This window comes from Manis pentadactyla, chromosome 13 (assembly GCF_030020395.1).
Source record: "Manis pentadactyla isolate mManPen7 chromosome 13, mManPen7.hap1, whole genome shotgun sequence".
Taxonomy (NCBI): domain Eukaryota; kingdom Metazoa; phylum Chordata; class Mammalia; order Pholidota; family Manidae; genus Manis; species Manis pentadactyla.
In genome coordinates this window covers 5,660,930-5,679,821 of record NC_080031.1, presented here as the reverse complement: position 1 = coordinate 5,679,821, position 18,892 = coordinate 5,660,930, and the positions used below count along the sequence as shown (strand labels likewise).

The following is an 18,892-nucleotide window of genomic DNA, read 5'->3' as shown; positions in this document are numbered from 1 at the left end:
CTGAGAGCTCAGCCCTGGGTTCTTACCTCATTTGGCCCCTTCCTGCCTCTGGGAAAAGCAACTCTGGGGTTCTGGGGGCACCTGCAGCCTGGACACAGCTTCTGTAAGTTCACACCCAAGTGGAACGCACAGGAGGGAAACACATGTGGCTGGTGGGACATCAGACTTTATTGTAGGAACTTTGTTCACCGAGGGTTGGGGGTGAATTGTCTTCGGGAGGGGTGGGGCATTAAAGGTAAAATGGGAGGAGTATCAATTCTGACGGGAGTCGGGTAAGTGGATGTGGGGAGTGCTGGGGGAAGGTGAGGCATGAGGGGACAAGGAGAGGGAAAGGAGGGGAAAGGGCTCCAATGGGGGCAGGCGGGCAGGGGAGGGGAGGCGCCAGTCTGGTGATTGAGGCCTGGGAGCAGACAGTCTTCTCAGGACCAGAGGCAGAGCCCTGGGCTGGGGACAGACAGCCTGGGCTTCCTGGGGGAGGCCCCTGCCCCGCGCAGTCCTCCTCACTTGCGGGCACCCAGTGCCAGGGCGATGATGAGGCCCAGAACCAGCAGGAACATGGCGACAGAGAGCAGCACCGTGATGACCACCATGCCTCCCGTCCGGGCCATTCCCAGCGCCAGGGACTCTGCTGCCCTTCCTGCCCCAGACAGCAAGGAGGTGTTTGTGGGCCGGAGGAGCCCCTCTCCTGCCCGAGACTCCCTGCCCAGCCCTCATCTAGCCATCCCTTCATCGTTTATTGATCCAGCCACCAACTGATCCTCGCAGGGACCCAAACAGCCCTGGAGACCCTCCGGTGTCAGTCCCTGAGGACACAGCGATGGACTGGACACACCCCTACAGCGCAGGCAGGTGAGTCCACAGGCAGTTGCAGAGCCAAGGGCTCAGAGCTGGGAGAGGTGAGCACAGGGGCGCGGCAGCTGGGCCTGGGGTGCCCGGGAATGTTACTCACGAGGAAGTGTGGACATGGGGATCTCTCTGCTGGACTCAGTGGCTGTCCCCTTCATCACTTGGTAGGAAATGCTTTTGTGGTGAGGTTTGGGAGAGAGAGGAGACGATCCTCAGTGACTACCTGGGACTTGGGAGAAGGAGCCCAGGCCTCCCCCTTCACAGGACCTCCAAAGAAGGCCCATTCTTGACTCCTTAGCTCTGCCCTCCTCTCCCCATGCTGACCGTGTTCGCCCACTGCAGATGTCAGGATCCATCTTCTCTTCCTTACCCCCACCCAGTGCCCCAGGCCTGGGGCTGGTACCTACTAGTATTTGGTTCCTGGCACGAGGTTTGTCACCTGGTATGCACTGAGCCGGGTGACCGTGAAGCCAGCCCCACTGTCCACCACACTCACCAGCTCCCTGCGTCCGCGGCATGGAGGCACCACAAAGCTTGATTTCACCACTGTGCAGGAAATTAGGGGTAAAGATGGGTCAAGTTTCTGGAGGCCCCAAGGAGAGGGGGCAACATTCAGTGTAGGCATGGCCCAGGAGGGGTGGGCAGAAAGGCAGGCTCAGGACAAGGATGCAGGGGAGGGGCAGTCTTGGGAAGGGGCCTCTGGGGATGGGGACTAGGAGATGGCTTGGGGGTGGGTAACAAACCTTTGCTGTCATTGGCTCTCCGAACCATCAATGTGGCATTGCCCCCTGTGAGGTGACAGGGGGGCAAGGCAACTAGCAGGCTCTCCGCTAGTGCCGGCGACAGCAGACCAGAGAGGCTTGAGATGTTGAAGTCTGCTGGGGGGCCAGGAGGGAGTTAGTGGGGGCCGGGGGCAGATCAGTCCCCTCCCCCGCCATCAGATCTGGCCCTTCCATGCCGCCGTCCGTGGCCATCCAACCACCAGGTGGCAGGCTTGGGCTGCAAAAGCTGGGTACTGGACAAAGCAGCCAGACCCTGGGTGCCAGTAGGGGGCAGCGTCCAACCGTACCCCTACCCTCTGCCCACAGCCTCGGGCCCTTTACCACACCTGTCAGCTGGGAATGGAAGAGTCCCCGGACCGGACCGGGCCCTGGGCTCAGGACTGATGCCTGGTCACTGCCATCAGCAGTTCCCCCACCCGCGGCTGGCCAGGCCAGCTGTGTTCGAGAGCCCCGGAAGGCACAGTGCCTCCTGCCCAGGCCCAGAGCCCCTCCCCGGCCCTTCCAGAGGTAGCAGAGACCTGAGGCCCCCAGTGCCAGGACAGTCAGCAGAATCAGGATCAAGGGCAAGGTCCGGACAGGCAGCGGAGGTGCCATAGCTGGACAGGGAGCTAGAATGGGTGCTGGCAGGCCGTGGCTCCTGAGGCAAGTGAGGCCGTGCCCCGGGGGTGGCTGATTTTTGTCCTGGGGGTGGGAAGGGCTGGAGGGGAATCCTGTCCAACCTGCCCCCAGGGGCCAGACAGGTTTTTCAGGATGGGGAGCTGGCTCTCGGGCCAGGAGGGGGATGCCCTGCCTGCATCTTGGTGGCTGTCAGCTGCAGAGGGGCAGAGTCACTGAGGTGGGGGTGGAAGTCACCCCTTGCTCTGGGCCTCCCACGTGTGTTGCTGCCTGTGGCCTGCGTGGTCGGCTCCCCACTGGGGAGGCGGGGGTCTTCCCAGGCAGGCAGCAAGTTCTGAGGTTGCCCTGGTGTGCAGGAAGAGGAGAGTAACCCCGAGGGATGCTTGAAAGGGCCAGGCTGGGCAGGAATGGGGCAGAAACTGGACTGGTGCTAGGGAGTGGGCACAGCAGAGCCAAGGGTCCCAGTTCTTGGTGTCCATTGGAGCACAGGTGCCGCTACTCTGGGCGAGGCAGAGGGGTGTCAGTGCCAGGGGGTGGGCAGGGCTTCAGAGTCCACCAGAGAATGGGGCCGAGGGGTGCCGGGGAAGACTTGCAGAGAGCCCAGAGGGGTGCACTGACCGGCCCAGGTGGGGGGCCGTCACCTTGGTCAGCACCACTGGTGACCAGATTGAGAATAAAGAAGAGAGAGAGACTTGGTAGGAGAAAGGGAGAAAGGGACACAACTTCTCTGACGCTGCCCCCACCCCTGTGCCCCTTAGAAACATGAAGGGGGAGTGATGGGCAGTGGGAAGGAGGGGCGAGGGTCAGTGCCTGCATGCACCAGCCCAGGTATCCTGACAGCTGTGGGCAGCAGACGTTATTCACTCCCTTTTGCAGATGTGGCACCGAAACTCAGAGGGGTGAGTCCCTTGTGGGGAGCGGAATGGGGTCTGCGGAGCATGTTCCTGCCTCTCCGCTCCATGAACCTTCCTGTCTTCCTCAGTGCCGGAGAAGGGTCAGGGTCCTGGTGGGGAAGTGAGAGGCTGGTAGGGTTTTGTCCTTGCCCCCATGTAGGTTCGAAGCCTGGGGTGCAGGGAGGGGGTGACAGTACAGAGAGAACTCATGGGCCCAAGCAGAGGGTCTTAGACCAGTGCTTTTCCCCACTTAATGGGCCTATGAATCTCCAGGGAGCTTGTTAAGATATGATTTCTGATTCAGTGGGTCTGAGGTGAAGCCTGAAATTCTGCATTTCTAACGAGCTTCCAGGTGACGCTGATGGATGCTAGTCTGAGAGGCCCACACTTGGAGCTGCCAGATGCTCTGTGTCGGCTGCACCCCCAGCCCCAGCATGCACACTGGGTCCCCTGATGGGGCTCAGGGGCAGGTGCCTCTCCTGCCTCCCAGGACACTTGCCTCTGGGTGAAGAACTGAATTCTGTTATTCTGTTTGTCCTGCACCCTGGCTTTTGTCCCCGTTTACATCAGCTCCCACCATCATTCTACAAACTGCAAGAGGATCTTTTGCACGCTGAGAACTTTAGAGAGTGGACAGACTCAGTGGTGGAAGGCTGGGGGTAAGGAGTCTTCCAGTGCTTGGCACTCTGTCAGATCCCATCATGCACCCAGAAGGATGTTTGCAGCTGGGCTTGAAAGGTCTCTCTTCCCGTTTCAGTCACAAACCAGGAAGCAGAGAGAAGAGGTTGGGTTTACTGCAGGGTGGGTCAGGCTGGGGCTACTCCTAAGCCCCCATCCCCCTGGAAATCGTATATGGGACAAAGTGGCGTCGGAGAGGGCAGAGCTCTGAGCATATTTTAAAGGGATAAGAGGGCCCTGTGCCTTTAAGCCCCCCCTTCTCCCTCAGTTCCCCCCACCCTGGGCCCTCCCCAGGTTTCTGGAGGAACTGAGAGTTGCGTCTTCTCCCTGCCCTGCCGAGCTGCTCACTGGCTGCTCTGGAGGCTGTGCTTTGCGGTCTCCATGGAAACCATTAGTTGCTAAGCAACTGGAGCATCATCTGTGCTGAGCTCTCGCATCTAATTATCCCATCACAGGGGCTGAGAAGGGTTTGGGGAGCCGAGAGGAGGGGGAGGCCAAGCGCAGGAGCGAGAGGATAACTCTTTTAGTGGAGAGGGTTCATTGACAACGCTGGAGTCATTTAAAGCCACAGCACCCTGTTCCTCTGGAGGATTCCTCATGGTTTGGAGGAAGGGAACCAGGGCCACGGATGCCTGGAGTGTCTCTCTTGGACTCACTCTTTCTAGGCTGTCCACTCCTTGGATTCTCAATTCTAAACTCACCCAAGTTTCCTCTCCTGCCTCCTTCTTCTCAGATCCCATAGTCAGGTCAACAAACACTTAACTAAGTACTAGGTATGTCCCTGGAACTGTGCTAGGCAGCAGGGATATAAAGATGAAATAAGTTCCCGGCCTCGTGGAAAACCTTGGGTTTTTTTCCTTTTCACATCAGATCCTACCATCCTTTTACAACCTGCAAGAGGATCTTTTGCACGTTGAGAACTTTGGAGAGAGCGGGCCAACTCAGTGGTGGAATACCAGGGGTGAGGCATCTTCCTGGTGCTGGTCAAATCTCTACAGTAACTGGACTAGAAGATTAGCTCCGACAGCAGATGTGCTCTCTCTGAACTGTGGTACTTTTTGTCCTTGATCTACGGTAGCAGCCAGAAGAGTTCAGATCAGAACCCACGTCTGTCTGATACACCCATGGTTCTCTTTCCACAATGCCACTCTTCTCCTTGCCAGTCAATTAGAGAAATGTGTCCACTTGGCTCTGTGGGCATTTCAGCCTCTGATGGAGACTATTGTCCTCTTGTGGGTGAGTGATACCATATGACTTTAGGTGAGTCATTTTGAACCTCAGTACTCACCACATGTCCGTCTGATGGGAAATGGCAGAGCCTGTGTCCTTGAGATCTGGAGCTGGGAAAGGTGTGAGAACAGAAAATCTTAGCTGTTGAGGGTTGGAAGAGATCTGGATGGCCCTTTATTTTTCCTAAAGTTGCTTGTGATACAACCACTTACTCCAAATCTTCCAGCTTTGTGACCTCGGCCAAGATACCTACCTAACTGCTCTAAGCTGCAGTTTCCTCTTCTATAGAGGGTATAAAATCTGTCTCACTGGGATATTATGACTGTCACTCAAGCTAATTTATTTAAGAGTGCCTAGCACAGTATCTGGTTCAATAAATATTAATTTAAGTAATTCATCTTATCCTCTCCTTTTTATTAACCCTTAGTGCAGAAGAAGGCCGGAGGCTCAGGAGCAATAAACGATTTTCCCAAGATCATAGAGCTGGTAGGGAAGGAGTGGGGGTAGAATTCAGAGTTTGTTTTTCCATTTGTGTCACTGATGCAAAGGGAGATGGATGGGCAGGAAAGGTGATCTGAGGGAGAAAAGTGACAGAAATGTGGACCAGCTGTTCCTTGTATACCAAGCATGCCACAGGGGTACTGGGCACACAGGAACAGCTGGCTCACTTATTCATTCAGTGAGCATTCGTTATTCAACTCCTGTATGGTGGGAACCATGACAGCTAGTGAGATACAAGACAAGAATCAGTTCCAGCTCTCACGTTGCTGAGTTTAGAGAATGAACCCGAGTTAGCCTGGTTGGAATAAGTGGAAGAGGCTATTCCCCAAAGAGGGAGCAGTATATAAAATGGCACAGAGATATGGATTACCCTGATGCCTTCTGGGAGCTGTGAACAATACATCTTGGCTAGAACGAAGTGTTCAAAGACAGTCGTGGTGAGAACTCTGGCCACTGGCTGGACCACCAGCGGTTTTTGTATGCTTGCTCAGGAGCTTGATTTTTACCCTGAAGAAAACTGAAAGCCTTTGAGAAGTTCTAATTGTGCAAAGATCATTTTGGAAACTGTGGAGAATGTATCAGCCTGTGAATGAGCAAGCTGGAGAGATCCTCCAACCCAGCAAGGCTTCGGATAACTGCCCAGGTTAACGTCTTCACTGTAACTTCATGAGATACCCTGAGCCAGAACCACCCCAGCAAGTCTTTCACCAGATACCTGATTCTCGGGATAAATGTTTGTTTTTCTAAGCTATTAAGTTTGGGGGTAAGCTGTTATACAGTAAGTAAGAGATAACTAAGACAGGTATCTTGGGAAATTCAGATGAAATGATACTTTCATAATTGAGTATATGAGTCTAGATCAGAGGAGAGGTGTGAGAAGGGAGGTGAGCAGAAGTTAAAATCAGGAATGTGGAAAAGAGAGCTTTTTTTCCCTAAAGAAAGTAGAAGAGAAGGAGGGAGCTGAGGAAAGGAAAGAGCGTTTACAGGACAGATGGACGGGGAGTTGCTGATGAAGGAAGAATGATACATAGGAGGAAAGCCAAGAGGGAGTGGGTGGAGGGTTCCAAAAAGGTATCCAATGGCAGGAAGGTCAGAGCTGGAGGGAAGGACTGAAAAATGTCCACTGGGCCTAGCATCCTGAGGATAATGCCCACCCTTAGGGGCCGCTTCCTGTAGGTGCGGAAGGCAGCGGCCGACTGTCGGTGTACAGACGTAACTGGGAGGTGAGGAAGAAGAGTTGGAAGGTGTAGACTGCTCTTTGGAGAAGCTTGGCTGGGAAGCGAGGTTGACAGGCAGCTGGAGGGGACCTGGGCCCAGGAAGGGCTCCTCTGCTTTGTTTTAATGGCAGAGGTGCAGGAGAGGGAGGGGTGTAACTGACAGGCTCCTGGGGGAGGGAGAATGGCCCTTTCCAGAAGAGAGAAGGTTCAGGGGTCGTGGGGCAGAGAAATGCTAGACTTTTTGGGGGGTTGGAGTGGGACAGGCAGGGGATGGAAGAACTAAGTTAAGGGATCTCCCTCCTGGCAGCCCCTGCTTTCTCTGGGAAGCAGGAAACCCAGTGGGGAGAAGGGCCGAGAGTTTGGAATAGCTGTTGAGGAGAGAAGGGCACAGCTCCTAAGGGCCTTGGAAAGGCATGTTTGGTGGCAACAACCCAGCTGGGCTTGGGGACCACTCATCTTCAGGGACACTGACTGCGTTAGTCAGGGTTCTCCAGAGAAACGGGGCGCACAGGATGTGTATAGAGAGAGAGTCATTGTGCGGGTTTGCCTCCTGTGATTGTGGGAGTTTGGCAAGTCCAAAATCTGATGAGGGAGGCCGGCAGGCTGGGGATTCAGCAAAGAGCTGCAGCTCGAATCCGGAAGCTGGCAGAATTCCTTCTTTCTGGAGGGAAGAAGGCGGGAGACCAGTCTTTGTTCTATTCGGGCCTTCAACAGCCTGGACTAGGCCCATCTGTGTTCTGGGGTGCTCTGCTTTCCTCAAGGGTCACTGATTTAAGTGTTACTCCCATCCAAAGAACACCTTCGCAGATCCATCCAGAATATTTGACCAATATCCGAGCACCAGGACCCAGTCAGGTGGACACATAAAATCAACCATCGTGCTGACCTTGACATTTTGGAAGTTTTTCAAATTACTCAACGGCTTGCGTGTAGACGCGATAAAGCTGTCAGGTCGCGCCGACTCTGGGTCTGGGGTTTCGAGGCATGGAAATGTGAGGGTATCGGCAAGAATGAGACCAGGGTCTAGGCTGGAAATGAAAAGCTGCGATGGAAGTGTCCGGGGGCCGGCGTGTCCCGTGAGGTCCTGGTGGAACAGAGATGTGAGGAGTGTGGAAGAGCCGGGAGAGCGGGTGGCGACAGGGCAGAGCGGTGGCCCTCCGGGTGGCCCGTGGGGAGGGAGGGCCCCAGTTCTCCCTGCAGCTGGATGGACTGAAATGCTGTGGGGGCCTGGACAGGGGCTACAGACCCCAGTGTCTCCAGGGGCCAGGCAGATAACCAAAGTCATAAAACGAGGTGGGTCCAACTGGGTCAACTGGCTAAGGGTGTTGGGGGACTGAAGGTCCGGGTGAAGTGGAGTCTGTGGTTCCATGGGGTGCTAGGAGCCCTGCCAGCCAGGGGAGGCGGGTGTGAAGGAGGGTAGGGAAGAGCCTGTCCTTCTCCCCATCCCCCGAGTTCCTTAGGCTCTTGGCTTGGGCTGGGTCCCCTTCTGAGTCATCTGGAGGAACCTACGGTGGGCGCAGGGAAGGAGGATTCAGGAGGTGCCTCCTGGTATGTTGGTGGTGCTGAGGAGAAGGTGGGAAGTGAGCTCATCTGGACCTATCAGCCCCCCTTCAGGCCTCTGCCCTTAGATCTTTCTGCAGGGGTGTGGGGCAGGGATCTGGGATCTCCAGCCCAGGGGACAAGAGACTCGACAGAATTGTGACATGAGGGGCTCCAGCCATTTCTGACAGCCCCTGCCCTCTGCCCCCATGCCACACACAGAGGGACTGCAGGGTCAGGGTGTGGCTCAAGCCAGTCCCCATCAGGAAGAGGGAGATGCCTCAAGTTAGCCACTAGGAGGAACAGCGAGGTATGATGGGAAGGGGCCAGCATCCCTTGGAACCCCACCATCCTGGCAGTGATGGGCAGTCTTGGCAAGCTACCTAAGGCCACAGCCCTGAGCCCTGCCTTCCCCCACCTCCTCAGGCCCTGTCTGATATGCACATCAGATACAGTGCCCTTTACCAAACTACTGTTTGTACAGAAGCCCCTGGGACGGGGAGGGAAGCTGCTCCCCTACCAACCCCCAGTCCAGCTCACTCGGTGGCTCAGGGACTCACAGAAGTGCCCAGCAGTTTCTCCCCAGCTCTGCCGGAAACGGCCCGGCCTTGGCCCTCCTGCCCTCCCCAGTCGGCTTCACCTCAGCCCTTCCTCCCCAAGTCCCCAGCCCTGAGCTCAGAGCTCCTCTGCGCCTCCCACCTAGCCCAGTCCTGCTGGCCGGTCGGTCTACGTGCCTCAAGTCTCCCAGATTCCTGGTCTCCAAGAATGCAGGAGGAGCCTTGAACCAGTCCATCCCCAGCAGCTCCGTCCTGCCCATCCTAAGGGTGCAGGGAGGGCCAGGGAGAGGGAGGCAGGCTCTGCGAGGAGGAGAGTGAATGGCTTTGACGCTGGTGCGCTAGGGCCCCCCCACCTCTGGCTGCTCCTTTGCAGCTTCGGACTCCCGCTCAGTTTCCTGTCTAAACAGAGGTGGTGGAGCTCCCTCCCAGGGCCCTGCGAGGAGGAAATGAGACAGGGCGCCCAACACAGTGGCTCATAGTAGGTGACTGGAGCACGTTCCCTCCCCTCTCTTCACTCCAGGGCTCTCATGAAGAGTGGGAGAGAAACTAGGGCCTAGGGAGAGGGCTCTTCCAGAGCCAGTGAAGCCTGTGGGGGCAGCGGTGCCACCTGTTGTGTTTCGCCCCAGGGTGGAGAGCAGGGGAGTGGGTGCCAGGCCCTGGCTGCGGCCCTTGCTGACATCTTGGTCTGGCCCCAGGGACGTCTGGGAAGGTCCTCCTCCTGGGCAGAAGGAGATCTGGTAGTGGGCCTGGGGCAGTACTGCCTCTGGGTCTTCAACAACTCCTCCCCACTCCCCCAACTCATAATCCGATTTATATTCCGACTCCCTCCTCTGCACCCGTCACCATGGCAACGGTTTTCTCAGTTGCACTTCATCAGTTTCTCAGCAAATCTTTTTTTCTTCCCCCTCCTTCAATCTCTTTTTCTCTCTATTCAGTCTCTTTTTCTCAATCTCCGTTTCTACATACTCACGGTGCTCACCTTCCTCTTTATCTCTCCGCTTCTGTTTCTCTCTTCTTCTCCCTTTGTTTCTGCCCACTTCTGTCCAAATCTCTCTACAGCTTCCCTCTTGTTTCTGCCTTTTTAAGTCCATGATTGTAGCAACAAGCTAGTCTGTTGGCCAGACCAGAACTTGTATTCCTTCTAACACCAGGGCTGAGAAGTGGAGAGTCCTGGAGGGCAGGGTTTGAGTCCCAGTGGCTCTGGACAGGGGTCAGGGATGTAAGGGTGGCTGCAAAGTCTCATTCATCTGTTCAGCTCAGGGGCAAGCAGTCTTGGACTCCAGTCCTAAGGCAGAGCCGGTGTGGTCCTGGGGGTGTCCGGCAGGGCACTGTCCTTGGTTTGCTTCCCAACTCACCCTCTGAGACCTCACCCAGGGCCTCCAGCTCTCAGTGGCTCCCCTACCTTTGGCTCTGACTTCCTGCTCTCCAAAGTTCACATTCAGTCTCTCTCCCTGCTCACGATCAGGCCCACTGGGCTGTCCTACAGTCATGCCTGATTCCACAACTCTGGACAGGAGCCTGTCTTCCCCAAACCATCACCCCTTTGCACTTCCCTGTTGCTGCCCAGCGTAAAGGCCTCGGTGCCATCTGTGACTCCTCTCTCTCTGTGTGTCATCTAGCTAGAGTCTGAGGTGTTTCAGTCCTCCTTTTGAAAGGTCATCCTTATCTGCTATCTTATATGTGCCACCCTAGCTCAAGTGCCCAGCAAGCCGTTCTGGGCCTCACTGGAGCCTCATTTCACACTTAGAGTTCCCACTTGGGACTACTATAAACAATAGAGACTATTTATAATACAAACCTGTCTTGTATGTGACTTTCTTCTCTTCCTCTTTCCTCCTCCTCCTTTTTCTTCTTAATTTATTGAGCACCTATTATGTATTAGGCTCTTCATAGATGTCATCTCATTTAATCTTCACAATAAAGTGGGTATTATCCCATTTTATAGGAGAAGAAATTGATGCTCCAAGTGGTTAAAGTAATTTGCCCGAAGTTCTATAGCAGGTAAGCAACGGAGCTAGGACTTGAATCCAGATCTGCAGAGTTTCAAAGTTAGTGCTTTTTTTTAAAATTGCTATACCAGCATGCTTCCATGGGACTCTTCTGCTGAAAATCTTTGGGCCTTTCTAGTTTCTTATTCTTCCATTAGGTTTTTGAAGCTTCTTATAATCTAACCCCAGCCTACCCATGAAAGCAGGTGTCTTGCTACTTCTCAATGTGGTTCACTATCATCTAGGAGAACACTTGTATGCTGTAGGGTTCTGTCTTCATCTCTGTCCTGTTAAACATTTTTATTACCAGCTTAGATGAAAATACAGTATCACATATCACAGATGTAAGCCTGGAGGGATGGTAAACACTTTGAAAGACAAGATAAGGATCCCCAAATCATCTCTGTGTATAGAATGGCAGGCAAACCTAAGAAGATGAAATGATCAGAGATCTATGTAAAACCTCAGCAATGCACAATAGAAATTGTTCAGGTGAAATAGAATTAGGAGCTTTAGCAAGTTCGGTCTGAATCATGAGTGTAATGTGGTGCTAAAAGCAAATCCAATTTGAATCCACATTAATAGAGATATAGTAATTGGAACAAAGGAGAGGATTGATAGTCCTGCTTTCTTGAAGTTGGCCAGGTACGGGAGTGAACTGGGAATGTTTAGACTAAAGAGGAGGAGAAGCAGCAGGAGTCATTAAAGCTCAAATATGTGAAGGGCTGTCATGGGGAGGAAGAATTAGACTTACATGGGGTGATCCCCAGAGCCAGTGCATGGACTAAGAAATGGAGACCATTAGGAGACAGAGTTCAGCTCCACATAAGGAAAAACAGACGTTCATAAATGGAACCTCCGCGTTACAGGAGGAGTTCAAGAAGATGGTGATACACTGTTTGCCAGGCATGTTGGCAGAGAGTTGAGCATCAGATAGACTCTGAACTAGGTAGTTGGTCTGAGACCCCTTCCCACCAAGGTCTGTGATTCCTCCTGTGTTTGCTCGTTCTGTGCCCCTCACAGGCCCCTCTGTGCTTCCCTGTACCTGAGGTCAGTTTCCTCTTCCTGCACCAGGTCTACCCGAGGAACCACTGATTGCAAATTGACACCTTTTAATTATTTAGTGTCTTTTAAAAAAATTGTTCCCATCTTTTAAACTCTTTGAGGGCAGGCACTTGTATTATCTGTTACTGGATAAAAATTTATAACCTGCCTCCCTCAGTCCCACCTTCCCTCCCCACCAAGATAATTTTATTCCTTACCTGTGGTTGGAAATCCTGTCTTGGCCTGCTCAGTTCCAGGGCTTTTATGGTACAGAACTGGGAGAACAAGAGGGGGAGAGAGGAGAAGAGAGGCAGGGACTGGGCACCTTTCTTGTGTGTCAGGGAGAATCTGGGTAGTGGGTGAAGGGAAAGGAAAATAATGGAGCCTGGGCGGCCAAGCCAACCCAGATAAGGAGATGACAGTGGGCAAAGAGAGAGACCGAAGCTCTGTGGACTATGGAGGACCAAGAGGCAGAGAGAGGGGCTGATGTAGGATCGGTAAAATACAGGAGGAAAGGGTATTTTAACCAGTGCTGTGGTAGGTCACACATGGGATCACCTGGACATACCAGGAAAAATTGGGATTCCTTTTTGATTATTTTTGGCCTCTGAGCTGAACCAGAATGTATTCGGGTTACTTATCCTGTACCTTCCTCAGGGTTCAGCATGGTGCCGGGGAAGGCAGGGCAGCTCAGCAGTGCCTGCAGACAGAGCAGACATGGCCCGGGGCTGCTGGGCTTCTGCAGACAGACTGAAATGTTATACTCCTTCCTGTACCTTAGAGTTATATCTTTTAAAAACATTTCCTAATCTGGGACTTCAAGCTACAAATGGCCAAGGAGTTAGAATCAGTTTTGACAGAGAAAAAACTGAGATCCAGGGAAGGTAATCAGCTTGTGTGAAGTCACAGAGCAGGTTTTAGGCCTCACCAGACTGGGAACATGCCTAGTATAATCCAGAGATGCCTTTAGATCAGGCCAGACGGCTAAATGCCTGTAAATAGGGTCATGAAGCGGGAGAAAGGGGGGCTGGGGGACGGGGCTCTGAGCACCCCTCCCTCTGTTCAGAGCCCTGCACCAGGCTCTAGGGGATGTCCAGATAAGGAGGCCAAGCCTGCCTTCCCAGATCTCATGGCCTCACAGGGAAGTGAGCCAGACACAGGAAGAAGGCCAATGGAAAGTTGGAAGCAAATGCTGCCGTGGTGTCGTGGACGGAGTCTGGACTGGGGATTAGGAGACCTGAGCACCGCTTTCTGACATCACTCTCCAGCCTCGTGATTTTAGGCAAGTCCTTTCACCATTCTGGGCCTCAGTTTCCTCACCTGTGAATGTTGTCGTTCAAAAATAGAAGCTCTACAGTGCTACACACAGGGGCAAATTAGTGCAGTAACTATATATATTCTGTGAGCACTCTCCCACCATGCTCATCCCTCTAGGCAAGCAGTCTCAGAAAGGCTCTTGACTTCAGTTCATGGCGAGAATGAAATGTTCCCAGGATTCAGAACTGCCAGGCAACGTACACAGTGAAGAGTAGGAGGTGGCTTGGGTGGCTTCCTCTGGGGCCTTGCCTCTGATAGCCTCTCCTGGGTTTATGAATTTTTCTGTTTTCCCTCCCCAAGCAGACCAGAGCTGTGTGAGGGTTTTTATTTCAACAAATCCAAACCACTGTTTAATTGCCATTTTCCTGATAAAAAAGGGCCTGGAGATAAACTCACCCAGCCCTCTAGTTTTATATTTCAAGACACTAAGGCCCAGAAACAGGGTGTGACTGGGCCAAGGTCACATACTCTTGTGACTCTCAGGCCAGTCTTCTTTCTTCTGGGACTTGGAGAATTTATTTGGGAATGCAGCCTTAGAGATCTCTTGTAACATCTGGTGAGATCTGTTGCTCAGCTCCTGTTCTATCTTTAGATGTCCAGTGAGATGTCCTGTCTGCCTGGACAGAACCACACCATAGGCTGGAATAAGTCTCAGCTCAGACGTTGCTCCCTGCAGGAAACTTCCCCAGACTTCCAAGCCCAAGATAGGTGTCTCCCTGAAGTGCTCCCCGAGCCTTCATAACCCTGAACTGAAGTCACCTATCTGTTGTCCATCCCCAACGAGACTGTAGGCTCTGAGGGCAAGGGTCACATCTGTCTTTTTCACCAACATATACCTATTGTCTAGTCCACTGCCTGGCATATAGTAGGTCCTCAAAAAAGATTTGTTGAATGAGTAAGTAGGTGGGGTTGGTAAAGAAGGATTCTCAGAGGAAAAGGCAGATGTTGAGTTAGGTATCACAGCCTAAAAGGAGGGCAGAATTTTCCCTGGTTGGATGAACTGTCCCTGCAAAAGGAAATCTTCGATAGAGGGTAGTGGGAAATGGGGAGAGGAAGCGAAGTAAGGTAAGTGAAAGAAAAGGACGGAAAAGGAACCCTTCAAGATCATGGCCTTCACTAGCCTGGAAGGGCTTCTGGGTAGAGGGGAGGAAGGTTCTCACCCAGCTGGGATAAGAGGGGTCTTTTTATGGAGAGAAACCCAGAGGGCAGGGAGCTGAAGAGGCCCAGGGTAGCAGGTAGGAGCTTTGAAACCTGGCTACAGGCTTGAATTCGATGCTGGAGTCTGGAGGAATGGGAAGGCCTGGGGCAGAAAGAAAAGAAGGTGAGGCACAGTGTCCTTTGTCTGACCCCCTGTTAGTTTGAGGCCCTGGCAGGAGAGGGCCTATGTTCTCTAGTTTTTCTGTCGTCCTCCAGGTGTCTGGGTGCCTGGGACCTACAAGTAGACTCCTTAGGGCAAAGATCTGGAAGTGGCTGAGGCAGCCTGCTGAGTGGGGATGGCCTGGCCGGGATTGTAGGAGCTCCCCCGTTCCGCTAGCCTTCCCAGAGGATTCCCTTCCCCTCCCAAGGTGCTATTCCTGCAGGAGGACTCGAGCTGGCTGCCACCGCTGCCCGAGCATAGCTTTTGCCAGCGACTGCTAAGCCAAATCTAGCCACCAGGGGGCAAAAAAAAGCAGCCCAGAGGTCGCGATTCCGCCACATCCCCACCTACTAACACCTGAGGGCCAAGATGGGCGGTGCCTCACCTGGCTCCCACTCAGAGCCCGGTAGCTCCGTTAACCCCTTCGTGCTTAGTCCCAGGTACTTCCCTCAGGCAGAGTCAGTCATAGTAGAATTGAGGGGCAAATCTGATGGTGGAGAGGGTCTTGCCTAGAAGAGGGGCTAAGGTGGAGGCGAAATCAGGGTTTCCTGTTACTCAGGCGTGTCCTCGCTGGAGCTGGGGGACGCTAGCATTCCCTGCCTCAGGTGGGTGGCTGCCTCCGCAGATGGGTGAAGGAGCCCCCTGGGGGCAAGAGAAGCCAGGGCTGTGGTCACCTGCGCTGGGCCTCACAGGCGGGAAACAGAGACTAATGCTGCGGTAGCTACAGAACCCAGACTTCCGGGGTCCCCGCGCCTTCTGTCTGTCAGGGGCCTTTGCAACGACCAGTTGGCCGGGCGGCCAAAGAGTGGAGGGAGAGACGAAGAGGACCGGCGGGGGAGGGTGGACAGTTAAGATTTGGCACGAGTGGACGACAGGAGGCAGCTGTCAGGTGCCGGGTTTTGTGTGGCGCACCTCGAGGACCAGGCAGCCTTCCAGGGTTCCGACCAGCCCAAATTCCGAGACTGCCTTCGGGCCACAAGGTGTTAAACTGTGGTTGGAGTGGGGTCTGGAGTCCCTCCCTCGCAGCGTCACCACCTCGGAGTCCATCAGGCTGGCACGCAAGGAGTTAAGTCTGCCCGCAATCTGCAAGACTGGAGCCGGGCAGCGGGAGGAGGGGGCGCGGAGGGGGCAGAGACGGAGAAGGGGGAAGCTGACTGCAGGGAGACAGCGCCAGGAACCCCCTCCCTGGGGACCTGGCCCCTGGGCTCCCAGCCCCAAAAGAGGCCCTGCCCTCCCCGGGGTCGTGCTCTCTTCCCCCGCCCTGCCCCCGCCCTCCAGCTTTTTGTCCCCAGGAGGGTGGGCTGCTGGATTTCCAGCCAAGCCTTGGCTGCCTGCTCAGTTTTTCCAAACCCTCCAGTCGGGGAAGGCGGGAGCCCTGTCAGGATAAGAGTCCTCCCCCAATGCCCTTACCGACCCCTCTCCCAGTCTCCCTTTTCCTCCCCCCGGCATCGTTTCCAAACTTCTGTCCCTTTCCTACCCTGGCCCCTGCGCCCCTATCCCCACCTCTCTTGGTTCCCAAATTCCAAGATTAGGTTGGAGGGGCCAGGTGGGTCCCACAGTCGTGGAGAGGCGCTGGTATAGCCATACTCCCTCCGCAGGCCGACCCTGAGACCTGCTGGTAGCCGGCCGACTCCCAGCCGGGCGCACGCCCCGTCCCAGGACGTGGCCCCAGGCCCACCAGTGAAGGTGGTCCAGGGCCTCCCGCCCCGGGATGGAGACAGGCTGGGGGAGCCGGCAGAGCTGGGCAGCAGGCTCTGTGGGGCTGGTGCCAGGCCCTGGGGCAGACTTCGAGGAGGGGGGTAAAGTGTTCGGAGCGCTGGCACGGTTCTGTCCAGCAGGTCTATTATATAATAATCACCATCTATCAGGAAGCCAGGCAGCTGGAGTGAGTGGGGAAGCCAGAATGCCCGGATCCGCTCCTCCTCCAGCCTCAGGAAGGTGTCTCCACCAAGTCGGGGGTGTGAGCGCAGTCTAGAAGTAAAAGGATGTGGGGGTCGAGGGGCAAGTGAGGGGCTCTGGGCAGTCCGAAGGCGGCCCCGCAAACCCCGCCCCCAGAACGCTGACTGACAGTGCCCTGAGCCAATGATCGAAGTCACCGTGGGGCTTAAAGTTAACTCTTTCTTGGGTCCTTAAGTTGCCTTAGGGGGAAACAGTCTTTTCCCAGGAACTTTTCTCTGCTCCTGCATCCCTCCCATCTGCACGGGGTCGGTAAGGAGTACCAGCTGGAGGATCCTTTCATACTAGTTACTCCAGAAAGTAATCTCATAATCAGCAGCCCTTAGCGCCTCACCTCGCAGCCCAACATATGTATTACAAAATGGTGTGTGTGTGTGTGTGTGTGTGTGTGTTGTGTACACCCTGTGACTCCAGAAACCGATCCGCACGAACAGGCACCCTCACACACCTATACTCAAGCCGGCAGTGACACCGACATTGGCTGACACACCTGTGCCACTCCTCGTGACACAGTGACACACAGATAACACGGAAACACACGGTGATTCCCCGAATTTGCCAGTAGAGGGAGCCGCTCGATTCTAGCAAAGGGCCACCGGCCTCTCTCCTCTTCTCGCTCACTCCAGGGTTCCACCCAGAACTCGTGGCTGCCCGGAGCTCAGCTCCGCGTCCCAACCTGGAACCTACGCTGGGGGAATGAGTCAGAGCCCCACCCAGGGGAGCTCTCTACATGGCTGCTTCACAGGACGTGCCGAATACTCTTGAACTTACTGTGAACCACATGTAACAGACCCCTTGCAACACAGCCACCACTCATCCCTACAAAGGTTGTTTTTGGGACCTACTGTGAGTTGCGTATTGTGCCAAGCAGATCATAACAAGCCCAGGTGGCTCCTCACCTACGTAATGGGAGACAGATCCATGTAAATGGGGTGTACCCTTCCTTCTAATAAGCATCCTCTTTGAGAAATAGCTCTCTGGCCTTTTGGCTCCTGTTACATGTGCAGGAGCCTGGAGAGGGGAGAGGAAATTAATCCTGTTTCCATGGGTCAGGTGCTATCTTAGGTTCTGGGATCTTTCACACCAGAGCTCAGCCTCTTGGGCTTCAGTTTTTTTTTTCTTTTAAATGGGAATAACACTGACCTCATAGGGTTGTGATGATTCAATCCCTAATCCTGCTTGGTGCTTGGCACAGCAGTTAGTAGGCATTTGGAGAAGTTTTGTTGATTAGATCAAAGCACGATCAAGAGATAACGTGTATAAAAATGCTTTGTAAACTGTGATGGTAGGCACCCACATGGGTTATTATGTTATCTTCTTTCAGGGTTATTCCCTCTTCTCTACCTGTGCCTCCCAGACCTTGCCCAGTGCCCAGCTGCTGACATCATACCCATCAAGTGAGTATATACTGAAGCTGTACTCTGAACCCAGCACTTGGGCACTGTGAGGAATAGAGAGCCGTGAGAAGCGTGGTCTGGGCCCTCAAGAATCTGAGGCAACCAGACATATATACAGGAGAAACAAGATAACCATATAAATAGGTTCTAAGTTTGTATGGCATGAATGTGATATGTGGTCAGAAGAGAGAGTGGCCAGTGAGGGCCAGAGCTACCTGGGAACCATCTGTAAAGAGGAGCAGGGGATAGAGCAGAGGAGCCAGTTGGCAAGAACAAACAGGCTTGCTAGTGCCCTTTCTTTCTGAGGCAGTCAGTGCTTGTTACTTGTTGGGATTAATTCTCTGGGATGCAGAGAAAGTGCCCTGGGATAAGAAGACCCAAATTCTGGTCCTGGGCTTACCACTTTCTATCTGTGCAACTCTGAATAAGTCCTTCACTAATGCTAGCCTCAGTTTCCTCACCAGTGTAATGGGGTCGTAACATCTTTCTCACAGGTTTGCAGTAAACATTGAAATAACACAGTTAAATGCTTTTTAAATGTGCTTTACAGTTTCTTTTTCATTGCATCTACCCTCCTAGAGGGTCTTGTGTGTGTGTGTGTAGCACTTTGAGTTTAGAAGAGAGTTCTTTTGAGAAGACAAAAGTTTCACTTCTACATTTTCTTAGCATCCACTTTGCGCTGCTGAGGATTGAGATGAAAAAATTTAGTCTATGTCCTCAAGGACCTCATGGTCTACTAGGAAAGAGAGATGAATAAAAAGATGCTCAGTGCATAATGAATGTGGGTGGGTGCAATGAAGAGGGGGGACCCAGTAGTGTGTGTGTGTGTGTGTGTGTGTGTGTGTGTGTGTGTGTGTGTGTGTGTGTTGGGGGCTGGGGGGAGTCCAGGCAACTCCCACTCCTTCCAATCAGTGTAGACAGGAGGGTAGGTTTGCCAAACCTCTCCCTAGCCTGGGATGTTGGTGCGTCTCCGCA

General features: G+C 53.8%; 1 protein-coding gene across 4 annotated transcripts; it reads right to left on the bottom strand.

Annotated features, from left to right (window-relative positions):
* Positions 1-156: 156 nt before the first annotated feature.
* On the bottom strand, positions 157-6,108 carry UPK2 (uroplakin 2). Of its 4 annotated transcripts, none has more exons than XM_036919981.2 (6): positions 5,916-6,108; positions 5,103-5,154; positions 1,590-1,724; positions 1,254-1,392; positions 950-1,020; positions 157-637 (listed from the first exon to the last, which is right to left on the bottom strand). In XM_036919981.2, exons 1-6 carry the CDS (start codon positions 5,946-5,948, stop codon positions 501-503), a joined length of 567 nt encoding a protein of 188 aa, XP_036775876.1. In that variant the 5' UTR covers positions 5,949-6,108; the 3' UTR covers positions 157-500. The 4 variants fall into 4 exon arrangements, with proteins under 4 accessions (XP_036775876.1, XP_036775877.1, XP_057346540.1 ...); XM_036919982.2 differs by having other exon boundaries at positions 1,590-1,721; positions 5,916-6,107; XM_057490557.1 differs by lacking the exons at positions 5,103-5,154; positions 5,916-6,108 and adding an exon at positions 2,147-2,343.
* Between the last annotated feature and the right edge of the window lie 12,784 nt (positions 6,109-18,892).

What these genes read in the sequence shown, in the direction of transcription:
- UPK2 (XM_036919981.2), bottom strand. Translation starts at nt 5,948, where the DNA reads ATGTATTGTTCACAGCTCCCAGAAGGCATCAGG. An exon ending in AGCTCCCAGAAGGCATCAGG is followed by an intron (nt 5,155 to 5,915) that starts GTAATCCATATC and finishes CACCTTTCCCAG; the next exon opens with CTCCAGATCTCAAGGACACA. An exon ending in CCCCATGTCCACACTTCCTC is followed by an intron (nt 638 to 949) that starts GTGAGTAACATT and finishes TGTCTGGGGCAG; the next exon opens with GAAGGGCAGCAGAGTCCCTG.